Source organism: Petaurus breviceps, unplaced genomic scaffold, assembly GCF_028583685.1.
Source record: "Petaurus breviceps papuanus isolate PSGF00001 unplaced genomic scaffold, PetGlider_PUasm1.0 90897, whole genome shotgun sequence".
Taxonomy (NCBI): Eukaryota; Metazoa; Chordata; class Mammalia; order Diprotodontia; family Petauridae; genus Petaurus; species Petaurus breviceps.
Genome location: NW_027187374.1, coordinates 15,570,529 through 15,583,600, shown reverse-complemented (window position 1 = coordinate 15,583,600; position 13,072 = coordinate 15,570,529). Strand labels below are relative to the sequence as shown.

At 38.8% G+C, this 13,072-nt stretch overlaps 1 protein-coding gene across 6 annotated transcripts in view; it reads right to left on the bottom strand.

Annotated features, from left to right (window-relative positions):
• Positions 1 to 7,735, bottom strand: part of MORC3 (MORC family CW-type zinc finger 3) — a 69,224-nt gene extending 61,489 nt beyond the window's left edge. For 2 of the 6 annotated variants that reach the window (XM_069075078.1, XM_069075080.1), the window contains exon 1: positions 7,580 to 7,735. In XM_069075078.1, coding sequence (XP_068931179.1) covers positions 7,580 to 7,618 — 39 coding nt within the window. In that variant the 5' untranslated portion in view covers positions 7,619 to 7,735. The remainder of the gene's footprint in view (positions 1 to 7,579) is intronic. The other 4 variants (XM_069075082.1, XM_069075079.1, XM_069075083.1 and 1 more) reach the window with 4 other exon arrangements.
• Between the last annotated feature and the right edge of the window lie 5,337 nt (positions 7,736 to 13,072).

Sequence of the window (13,072 nt, the reverse complement as noted above, 5' to 3'; positions counted from 1 at the left end):
CTAAGTACTTTACAATTATCTTATTTCATCCCCAGAACAACCCTAGTAAGTAAGTGCTATCATTATCCACACACTTTACCTGCGGAAAAAATGAGGAAAACTGTGGCTAAGTAATTTGCTCAGGGTCACACTCTAATAAGTATCTGAGGTCAAATGTAAACTTAGATCTTCCTAATTCTCTATGTGGTGCCCCAATACTCCTCCAACAAATACTGTGTTCCCAAAGATAATTGCCAAAGAATATCTGAATAGGCACACATGGCATTTTATTTCTGCAAGGGGTGACATTATGGTATCTTGTTTTGGTCCCACAGATTACTAAATAATGAACACTCCCAGGCTTATCGAATTTTACCAGGACAATGGCCAGGTATTGGCCAGGGAGACTAGAAAAGTCGGGATGGGACAACAGGTTCAAACCTGAGGGGTAATGCCCAGGTCACAAACTATCCTCACTACCATACTTACATAATCTTCACAAGGAGGGTAATGGAGAATGTAAACAACCCTGACTCTGACAAGAATGGTGGAACTATTTAACCTCATTCCTGTTTCTGTATCAGTGTGAATGTTTCTAGTGAGCCCAATAAACGCCTTCCTCTGCCCACTCTTGAGTTCTTTCAGTTGAGAATGGGTCTGTCACATGGATCTTCCGAAGGTACATGATCTGGGAAGCAGTAAACAGCGGAAGCTCGTTTGGGCTAACTCCCTGACTTTGCTTGGGAAGTCCTGTGACCCCCACAGGCGTTTCTCACAATTTCCAATTAAGTAGAACACAGAATCCCAGAAAAAAAATTCCAAGCTTGTACACACTTAATTAGCATCAAACTCCTGAATGTAAAACTGAAACCGAATCTAAAAAAACCATCAAAGAGAGCCAATGTATAAAAAAAACTAATTTGTATAGTATTTTCTACAAATGCCAATGAATTACATAACTTAACTATATGGAAAACCAAAAATCAAGGCTAAAATTCTGGTATTAGTCAGGTAAATAGAAAAGATATCCACATTTTTTTAAATTGAAGCTAAAATAGAAGTTACAAAAATGAGGGAATTAAAATGCTAGGAGGTTTGTTTTAAATCAATAGAGCATGAGAGTAATTTTCATAAGCTCTTGTTTTAAATGAATTATTACTTCACAGTGCACTATTACCATCATATTGAAGAAAACTTTGTGATTTACCTAGTCTGTTTTACATGTACAAACAAAATATGGAAATACAAGAAATTATTATGTGGCTAAATCGCAAGTCTACACACAAATTTAAAGAAATGGTATATCACAGCTCAATGACTATAGCATATGGTCAATAAGTCTATACAAGAAAATGGTACAAAAAGGTAATACCCCACTTCTTGATGAAACAAGCTGTCTACTTCCAAATAGAGAACCAAGACATTAAAGAGGCCAGATTGAAGCATATTTTTTTTCTTTCTTTTACTTGCCTTTATTTTTTATGGGGGGTGGGGGTAGGAGATGTAACTAACAGAGAAATGTGTTTTGCATAACTATACATATTTATAACAGGTTTTGTTTTTCTTGCCTTCCCACTGGGTGAGGGAGGGAGTAGAGGAAAACATTTTGTGCTTTAAAAATTTAATGTAATTTAAAATTAGCAAGAGGTCATCAAAACTAGTTCCTATTTCTTTTACCTATACAATGTGAAATGGCAAGGACCTGATGACATTGTAGCTAAGCCATATGAAATAAAGTACATTAAACTATCAGAATGCTATCTTTTTCCCTACAGAAAAACCCTCCATGGGTTGCCATCTGTGCCCCAAAATACCCCAAATCATGGAAATACTCAAATCATCAAGGAACCAAAGAAGCATTTTTTTAAACTTATTTTTTAAAATAAACCTCAGAAGTAGAAGAACTGGTCTTGAGGAAAAAGACCAGAGTTCTAATCCTAATTCTGACATTTGTGTGACAACCAGCAAGTCACAAAACTTCCTTGAGCCTAAATTTCTCTACCTATAAGAGGTAAATACTATTCTCACAAATTCATTGTTTGATTCAGATTCTTCATGACCGAATCTCAGGTCTTCTTAGCAATGATACTAGAGTGGTTTTGCCATTTCTTTCTCCAGCTTATTCTAAAGACAAAGCAAACAGGATTAAATGACTTGTCCAGGGTCACACAACTAGTTAAGTGTCTGAGACCAAATTTGAACTCAGGAAGACTCTATCGACCTAGCTGCCTTCAGTGAGAAAAATAGTTTATAAAGAGTAAATGTGAACTAAAATTATAAATCGCATCCATATTATTTGAAATAGTTTTGGTCTACTTCTGCAGCACTACAGATCACGGATTGCACTGCAGTTTTCCCTTTCTGCCTCCAATAATCTTACTTTCTTCAGTAATAAGTTATTGTGAATGGCTTCCAAATTAGTTATTATCTGCTAGACTCCTCTATATTTTAGCTTTAAAAAGACAATTCAAAAAAGTGTCTTCTTCATAATGCATACTTCAAAAAGTTTGTCTTTGACAATCAGAGAGTCTACAGTGCCAACTTCCCCTGGGGCTTCAGTGTCTGGTAGTGTCAGGTTAGAAACTGAGGAAAGAGAAGTTAGAATTTCCCCAAAAACCAATTCAATAGTAAGGCTAGCAACTGCCTATCAATCAAATCCAAGACTTCCTCGGTAAATAAATACAAGGGCACCATTTGGCAGTTAACAAGGCTTTCTTATGGTCAATAATGAAGAACCAATCAACTTACATAATTTGGAGCAACATGGGTATTCATTCTTTCTGAATGTTCAGTTTTAGAAAACTTGTAGTTATTTCAAGAATATTCTGGGGTACGTTCTATGATTATTACAAAAATATACCAAAAGATAAAGGGATTATCTTGGGATCACTTACTCAGCACCTTACTTTCCCAAAATCAAATTACCATGCTAATTTCCCCATAATCATATAATATGTAACAAAGAAAAGCCTAGTTTACAAAATATAAGACAATCACAAAATGGGGAAAACCAAATAAAACGGGAGTTATGTTTGAGTTTCTCAGTATTTTGGATATGGGCTTCTTCAATCTCAGTCTGAATCCTCTACCTCCCTAGTGGCTCTGTAAGGAAAGTAGTTTACTAGTTAGAAAACAACCACATGCCTAACGAAAACTGAAGTTCACAGTAGGAGTAGGCTTGGAGGTACTTCTGGTAACACAGCATTTGACAGAGGAAACCACTGCCAGTGAGTCAATCTCTATGGTCTTCAAAAGTAAGTGGAAGGGGGCAGCTAGGTGGGGCAGTGAATATAGAGCATCGGCCCTGGAGTCAGGAGGACCTGAGTTCAAATAAGGCCTCAGACACTTGACATAAAAACTAGTTGTGTGACCTTGGGCAAGTCACTTAACCCCAATTGCCCTCCAAAAACTAAAAAAAAAAGTAAGTGGAATATACAGCAGGCTTTGGTACTAAGCTGGGTTGAAAGCAGTAATGACACTTGCTTCCTTTTTTTTTCTGGGGCAGCTTCATTATTCCCCTTGCTTGTGGTTGGATATGAAGCTGTGTTGAATGATAAAGATTTTTTTGGGTGGTTGAATAATGTGACCTCTAAGTGTAATATAATGACAAAAGTAAATGGTCGAAATAAACCATATATGCAAGAGGAAAAAAGTTTGCCACACAAATACTGGAAAGAATACTTTGTATCTTATGTGCCAATCCTCCTTCCAAGATGAAAATATTTTGCAGAACAACAAATTGTGAGATTTAAATTTAAAAGTTCAAATTCAATATCTACAAATAGGAGTGGGGAAGTCTAGGATCTGAACAAGATCTAGAAGGATAGCTAAGATTATAGAGGTAGGTATAAAAGGTGTTCTAGGCAATCAAAATGACATCCTACCTCAAATCCTTACCTACCCCTTTTCCAATCAAGATCTTGAGGTTTACAGGTTAGATTTCTTTCTTAAAGACCAAGCCTTAAACCCAAATCACTCAGGCTCTCAAAGATTGCCTACTTCATTGATTGGCCTCAGACTGACTAGGATTGAATGTAAATAGTAATTGTTTCAGTAGAGCCAGAAACCCTGAGAGTCTTACCCTCCTAGTTTGATTTAAGAGGCCACATTTTTTTATCTAGCTTAAAAATCACTCAATGGGTATTTCCTCAGTCAAACTAAGGCCTGCTAAAGACCTTAGCTTTAAAAGGCCAAGGTCTTTCACCTCATCTGGGATCATCTCCAGTGGTCCAGACATATATCTGGTAACTGAATTCAGGAGGCTCCAGAGGAGAAAGTGAGGCTGGTGACTTTGTACAGCCCTTCCTCACTTAAATCCAATCCACTTGGACGTCATGGACGACATCTCTATCATGTCTTGGTCCTCTTTGTGAAAGGACAAACAACAACAACCCTCTTCCAATCTATCCTCCAGACTATGGCCAAAAACATCTTAATACCAAATACAACCACATCAGTACACTGCTCAAAAACTGGCACTGGCTCTACCTACTTCACAGAATTATTCTGAGGCCCAAACAAAATATATGTAAAGCATTAAATAAAATATAAAAGATGGTAATAAGTGATTGGGGGGGAGCATCAAGAACACCTTAAAAATACAACCCAGAAGAATGCAATAGTTGGTTTGGAAAAAATACACAAACAAGGTTAATTGTTACTTTCAAGTTAAATTTAATATATACTTCAAGAAAAAAAGACTCTACATAGAATTTCACAATTTCATCTACATATCTTTACTGTTCCTTGCTTATTGATTCACAAGAAGAAAATGTTAAAACATTTAAAAACAAACTGTAAATTAGTATAGAAATGTGAGGCAGTCTTAACAGTGTTCAGCTTGTAGGGAGGAAGTACCTGAATTCAAACACCACTTATTACACTGACTGCATGGCTCTGGGCAGGTCACTTGGCCTCTAAGTCTATGCACAAAATGAGAATACTATTTTATATCACCTACTTCCACCTCATGTGACATAAAGCACTTTATAAACTTTAAAGTTCAATGAAAGGATTCAGTGGAAGATTTACTGAAAGAGAGAGAAGAGCCCCTAGAGTTACAGATTTAAAGCAGAAAGGAACCAGAAGTCAGAGTCCAACCCATTTATTTTGCAAAAGACAAAACGAAACTAGAGAACAGAGAAGTTAAATGTCTTGCCCAAGGTTACAAAATAAAGGAGGTATAGAAAGTAGCAGAGTAGTAATTAAAACCCCAATCTTCAGGATCCAAATCCAGCATACTTTTCCATCTTGCCATACCATTTCCCTCAGAGAATAGTCTATACAAATATGATTCTTTCCAAGTAGGGTCTCCTGAATGCTTAAATCTGTGACAGGTCCTACCTTAACTGTGGTTGATTAATTTCACTATCAGTAAGACTTCAAGAATACTTTAAGCTAGTGAACTGTCATCTGCTTTAAAAAGAGGAAGCAACCCTTTCAACCAACAGACACATTCGTGTATTGGTTTGGGCAAGGGACCCAGTAAAATGAACCCTGGAAATCTGAAGTAGTACCTTCAGCAAATCATTCTTAAGATGAGCAGAAGTCTAGACTACAACACAGAATTACTTCTTTTTATCCACAACTGCTTCAAATAATATCGAATCATCTAATACCACAGCCTTTGAGTAGATCTATTTTATGCCACAATAAATTATGTTTATTAGTCAATAAATAATGCATAGCCCTTTAAAAAAAAGTTTGACAATTACAGTTCTACTATTCCCTGGGAAATATCTTGAAGCTTCTATTAACTATAAACTCATTTTAAAATCAAGTAAAAAAGCCAAGGCTTCCACTAGAGAACAATGTTTAGGACAGATTTCAAAATTTGGAAAAAAAAAAATCTAAGTAGATCCTGTAAGTAGGAAGGGAACAGGTAATTTTTGTTTTATGTGCACCTACCTCTCATAAAAGTCAAAATGACCCGGGTTCAAATCCTGCATCAGTGTGACCCTGAGCAATTCAATTTAACCTGTCTGCCTCAGTTTCCTCAACTGTAAAACAGGGATCCCAGAGTTGTTAGTATCAAATAAGATAACACTAAGTGCATGCCACACATAGTAGGAGCTTAAATGTTTATTCTCTTCTGCTTCCATAATAGCTGAAATTTACAAATTTTTAAGGTGTACAAAGTACTCTGAATACATTAACTCATCGGATCCTCACAGCAACCCTATGTGAACATGCATTATTTATCAAGCATCTACTATGTCAGTGTCAAGCTCAGAGCCCAAAGGTTACAAAGAAAGGCTAAAACTAAGTCAGTCCCTGATCTCAAGGGCGGCAACTAGCAACAAACAAGATATGGATAGATTGATGATAATCTGAGAGAGAAGAAATTAGCATTAGAGAGGACCAGGAAAAGCTTCTTGCAGAAGGCAGAATTTTAGCTGATATTTGAAGGAAGCCAGTAGGTAGAGAAGAGAAGGAAGAGTTTCAGGCATGTAAAATGGGCACTGAAATCGCCTGGAGCCAGTTCTGTGTTAAAAAAATAGAAGGGGCCAGTAAGACAGAAAAGTACCCGGGGGAAGGAAAGGGAAGGGAGGAAGTAAGGTGTATGAACACTGAAAAGATAGGATGAGACCAGGTTATAAAGGGCTTTAAAAGCAAAACAGAAGATTTTTTATTTGATCCTGAGGGAGGTCATAGGAAACCATTAGACTTTGCAGAATTAGGAGTTGGTAACTTACTTATTTTGGCGGGGCAGTGGAAATAATTCACTGGAAAAAAAGGCATCTTGCATAACCTAAAACAGTCTTGGGAATAATTTGACTGGAGACGATTTGAGATATTTAGGTATCCTAAATAAATGCACCGCCTCATTCCCTAGCTTTCTATACCAGAACACAGCTCGATCTATACCTGCACCGTACTGCAAGTAACTTGAAACACCACTTAACTTATTCCCTCTTCTCCAGATAGATGCACAGGAGAGAAAAGACTATTTGACCAGTGCCTAGGGGAAAGGCAACAACTAAAGGAATTTTTTAAGAAACAGAAAATACGAATAAAAGGAATTAGAATTAGGAAACGCTAAACAAGTTTCACATATAGCCTTCTCTGCTTCACTTCTCTAAACTCATAAGCCTCTTACTAAGGGCGATTAGTTAGTGTCTGGTGACCGAAGACCCCTCTCCTAGCTCAGGACAGAAAGAACTAGGTCGAGCCGTCTCTCTCTCTCTCCATTACACCACACCTTCTCTTCTCTTCCTCTCCCGCCCCCCAAAGTCCAGACTGAGCAGAGACGCCTGAGACCCGCCCTCCCCAAGAACTCACATCCCGAGGAGTGGAAATCGAAACTAGTCGGGACGCCCCACCCCCTCGGCGCCCCGGAGGCCGGGGAGCCCAGTCCACAAACTTGGCAGCTCTGCCCTCGGGCCCAAGGGCCCCTGCACAAGTTACTCCCGGGAGATGGACGCGTACGCTCTCCTCTCTAGTCCCCCAGTCAAACCGCCAACCTCGCTCAGACCCGCCCTGGCTAAGCCTTTCATCAAAGCTCCGGACTCCGGTCAGGCCCATGGCCAAGGTGCAGTGACGTGTGACCAGCAGCCCCTGCCTCCCCCTTCGCCTCCCTCACGCTGCCGAGACAGCTCACCGCGCTCAGCAGAATCCCGCTCTGCGTTTGTGCCGTCATCTTGGGTCAGCTACAAAGCAGAGAACAGCCTCCAGGGCACCCCGACTTGCAGTCTGTACCTACACTTCCCCACCTACTTCCGGGGGGAAGCGATTGGCTGAGACGTGACTCCGCCCACCCACTTCCCATGACCCCTAGCGTAGCTCTAGGAATACTATCCCAGGACAGGTTAAATGGAACGAAAGGGCAAGAAGGTGGGTGGGGCAGCGCGTGCGCAGTGTATGAGGCAGTGTCTTTCCGGCTGTACCTTTAACCCTTTCGTGCCTTAGGCAAGGTGGAGCTGAGCTTCGAAGACTTTTCATGCAGAGAGGTCCAGAAGTAGGGGATTAAGACTTGGCTTCCAACCTCTCCCTGCCATTTTTATCCTTGATTTTATAGCCTGATACTACTGACTAGAAAGGACTTTTTTTTTAAGCCTGAAAATAATATTTATTTTAAAATCCTTTAAAACATAGTAATGTAAATATTTGTCATTGGTTTGAAAAAGTTTATGGACTAGGATATTCCCATATATTGAAAGCAATGTATGTTGTGTCTGGTAGCAAAAAAACTGCAAGTAAAGTGGGCACTCATAGATTGGACAATAGTTGAGTAAAACATTATGTCATAATAAAAAAAAGTGGTAAGGGAGCCTTGCACAGTACCAGGTCTCAAACTATATTATAATATAGTAATCATCAAAATGATTTGGTGCCCGTAAAAAATAGATTAATGAGTGGAGCAGATTAGATTCACAACATTCAGAAGCAAATGAATATAATGACTCTGCCCACCCACTTCTTCCTTCCCACTTCTGGGAAAGCTTTAAACCTGTCAGGCAAAAATTAGGTATAAACCAGCACCTCACACCATATACCAAGATAAACTGCCAATAGATATGTGATGTAGAGATAAACACATTATAGAACAATGAAACATTGTACATTTTGCAGATCTGGATAAGGGAAGAGTTCATGATGAAACAAGAAATAGGATCACAGAAGATAAAATGGACAATTTTGATTTCATAAAACTGAAATGCTTTTTCACAAATAAAATCAATACAGTTAAAACAGAGAAGATATAATTAGATGTAGGAAAAAAAATCAAGTTCCCTTAATAAAGGTTAGTAATGGCAAGCAAAATTGTACTTAGCTCCTTGTTTCAGTTATTCAAGTGTTTTTGAGCCTGGCCTGTGATTATATCAAGTCTTTGTTAGAAACAGAAGCCCAAAGTGGGAGGAACTTGCCAAAGACTGGAACAGGAAGGAGGAGCAAATAAAAGCTTGAGCATGAGGTGGGACTGAGCAGAACTGGGGGGAAGGATGTTTGTAGTGCTGGCACTCTGTCTATTCTGTCTGTGATGATGTTACTCTCTCTGACCTGTCTGCTGAGAGAGGATGTTGCTGCTGTTACAGCAGCCCTGGGACCTTACTTCTGGCTCAGAAGCCCGAAAGAGGATTTTCCTGTTGTCTGTTTACAGAAGTCCTGAAGAAGGGTTTTACTGATGTTTTCAGAGGTCCTGGGACTTTACTGATGATTTGTGTTAATTTCTCACAGAGAGGTTCTGCTGATCTGTGTTGATTTCTCAGGCAGAAAGTGAATTGATGATAGTGCTGGCAATGTATGTGAATACTCTTGTAACTCTTCTAAGCTTGATGTGTGTAGCTGGACCAGGAGCTGGGAGCTGCCTACCTGTGACAATTGGGTGAATTCAGAGCTGGGAACATGGAAGAAGAACCATGGAGTTTGGAAGTCAGTAGCCAGTCAACATGAAACGATCTTTACTTGGGTACTTAGTGCTGACTGATGAGATTAAGAAAATGTGACCTAGGGGTAGGAGACCTTTGTAATTTGTACCCCTTAAGGATGATTGCCAGCATATGTTCATCTTCTATGATAATTAAGTTAGTTTGGTGCTGGGAGGGACCTTAAAACTGATACCCTTCAAGTCTCATTTTAAGCATGAGAAAATTCATACACCTAAGTATAGCTTTATATATCTGTGCAGTAAAAGCCCTTGGTTATTAGTAAATGCTGTATTGTGTTAGCTGTATTTCATTTGTTAATTTAACAAAAGTGGGCACATCCTGCTTGCAGAGTCCTGTGCCAGACACCATAGGAATAGAGAAATGAATGACATCTCCTTGCACTCCAGAAGTTCACTGATACCCCAGTAAAACGATGAACTGCAAGGCAGCAATCTGTCAGATGCCCTACAAAACAGATAACAAAAGACCAAGAAAAGGCATGGTTACCAAGCTAGTCAATTTTTTAATACTTTTCTCAGAGCAAATTTAAAAGAATGAAACAAATGATGACAAGAAGAATACCATGATGTATATATGTCTCTGAGGTGCGTCCTTGGCCTGAATGTGAAAATACAAAGCCTAGTGGTATGTAGTTAAATCTGGGATAGAAGAAGCAAATAGACTGGGCAAGAGAGGTGCTTGAATCTGACTGTGCAAGAAGCTGATGAAGATAGTTGATGATAATAAACTGGAATAATAATTCCTTTTTGCAGCCCTTCTTACCCAAAAGCCTGGAAAAAGAAGCAGAACAATCTATTCTCCAGGGTTGGAGATACAGCCAAATAATGGAAATAAAGTTCATTATCAGAAGGTATGCACTCAATCTGAAAAGCTGAGAATTGTTTTCAGACAGTGAGAGGCTGAGTTCTGTCAGCCCTGTCAATCCACTAAACCTTTATTATCTAGCAAGTGTTAGGTTTACTGCCAGCATCATGATAGTTCAAGGTTGGGAAGAAATTAATCACACTCAAGTCACTGAACAGCTAATAAAAGGAAGTATACTTTGCCCTAACAAAGCCAGATTATGCAACAAGAATATAGGGCCATTTAGCTACTATAGACATAACACATCTGGTCAGTGTAGTGATTTGCATGGTCTTCAAACGTCCAGCAGATGGGAAGGACACCAAACTACATATGGGTGGGACTTTTTATAACTCCAGGTGACCAAGAATCTGGAGTGAAACCCAAGGATAACTCTGTGACCTTTTAGAGAAAACAAATCTCTATTGTGAGGAAATGGGGGGATCTTGGTGCTGTCACAGGGAAGATAGCAGCCCACAGAAATTTTATACTCATGGGTTCTGTTCTTGGAGACAACATCAGGCCCTTTGGATCTTATTTTGAATCAAATGAGATAATATTTGTAAAGCACTTATCACAGTGCCTGGCACATAGTAGGTGCTTAATAAATGCTTATCCCTTCCCTTCATTTTCCTTTCCTTCCCTTCTCTCTTCTTGGTAGATGAGTGTGAAGACATAAATCTTAGTTTCTCTCTCCTTCCTCTTCAAATAATTTTATATATATATGTATGTACATATATATATGTTTGCATGTTAGAAGGTGAATCCAATAAGGTAAATTATGTAAAGTGCTTTGCAAAACTTAAAGTGCTATATAAATGCTAGTTTTGATGATGATGATATATATGATGGTGATTATAATGATGATGCAAACTGCTCGATGGCAGGGGTTATTTTTCTTTTTATCTACTGTGTGTACCAGTGACTTGACTTGCCTATAGTACGTACATAGTAAATGCTTGTTGGTTTGAACTGACTTGCCAAGAACTGGCAAATTTTTTTTCTCAGATGAGTTGGTGATATAGGATGAAATAGATAGTACTTGGGGTGGTAGGGTGGGAAGAGGAACAGATTTCATGAAGGAAGGTCTCCAGAATCCCTAAGAAGGCCAGGGGTTTAGATATTTCTGATTGGATGTCTCAGAAACATCTTAGATTCAATATATCTAAAATTGAACTCATTTTCTTTACTCCTACATCTTCCCCTCTTCAAAAAATTCCCTGCTTCTGCCCAAGATAGCACCATCCTTCTAGAGTCTTGTAATCATAATGTTGGCATTATCCTTGACTCTTCAATCTCCCTCAGTCCACCTATCCAATCAGTTGCCAGTCTTGCCTCTGATCACTTCTCTACTTCACACACCTATCACCCTATTTCAAGCCTTCATTACCTCTCAGTGAAGTCATTGCAACAGTCTTCAAATTGGTCTCTTTCATTTAAGATACTCTCCAACTTAAGTTTGTTTTGCATGCTGTTGCCAAAGTAATTTCCCTTAAGCACAGATCTGAAGCCCTGTCTCCCTTACTCAACCAACTCCTATGACTTCCTTTTGCCTCTAGGATCAACTATAAACTTAACTTTTAAAGCTTCTAGCCTCACTGGACTCCCCCTCCCTCATTCTGCTTTGCAAACCAGCCTTCCCTCTGTTTTTTACTTTTGGGGGGGGGGGGACAAAAAATCAGCCTTTTTAGTGTGTCTTAGTGGTTTTTCACGTACATGCTGCTTGATTAATATGTCAAGGGGAAGATGCAAGATTACAGTTCATTATGACAGCTTACATTTTAAACAGATTTCCCCCACCATGTTATCAAACAACTTATCTTTCCAAGAGGAAAGTGAAGGCCAGAGAATAAAGGCTACAGATATAAAGAAAGAAATCAAAAGAGTTCCCAATAGGGAAATAAAATGAACCCAAGTGCATGAACATAATTTGTCATTCATTAGTTAGCAATGAGTTCCTTAAAATAAAAACAAAACAAAACAAAACAAAAAAGTATCCAAACATCACAAAAGATATCTTTCAGTCCTTCTTAATAAAAATTTGAGAAACAGTAGCCCTCATAAAAGAGTGAGTGGCAACAAGGTTTTTGTCTTCCAAACAGCAGTCCCAAAAGAAGATTCCCTTCTCCCCACTCCCTGCCTCTAGGAACCAGAGGGTTAATTCTGGGCTGAGAATTGAGGAAGAAGGGACAGGTTTCAGGGGTGGCCAGGTGGCTCAGAGAGTAAGAGCACCGGCTCCAGTGTTGGGATGACCTGGATCAAATCTGGCCTCAGATACTCAGCACCACACCGAGAAATAACTGGCAATAATTTGAGCAAGTTATTTAACCCCGATTGCTTTAAAAAAAAAAAAAAAGGGACAGGTTTCATTTTATGGGTAGATGTAATCTGTTTCTTGATCAATGTGAGTTTCTTCTGGACATTTCCCCTTCTTACCGTTATTATCCTTATCATAACAGTTATTAGAAGCATTCAACATTATGACCATTGGGCTTCTTGACTTCCTGAAAAGGAAACTGATTTGAAAAAAGTGCCACAATGGGTAATTCTATTAGAAATAATGTCATAGTAGACAGAAGCCAAAAAACTCCTTAGAGCCAAGCATCAACATTGATTGCTTGGGTCTAAATAAGTAGTTTGCTGAAGGGCTTATTTTAAAAACTTTCAAGCATCAAAGATTGATTTGTACAAACACACAAATAGATGCAGAAAATTGTAAAGGTTATACAATAATAATAGCAGCTGTTTTTGTTATGTAAAGAATAAAGTAGTGATATAGCACCAAAAAAAGGAAACTAAACTTTAAAAATAATTTTAATGAAAAGGTACACTCTACAGGAAAGTATACAGGATGGTTCCCT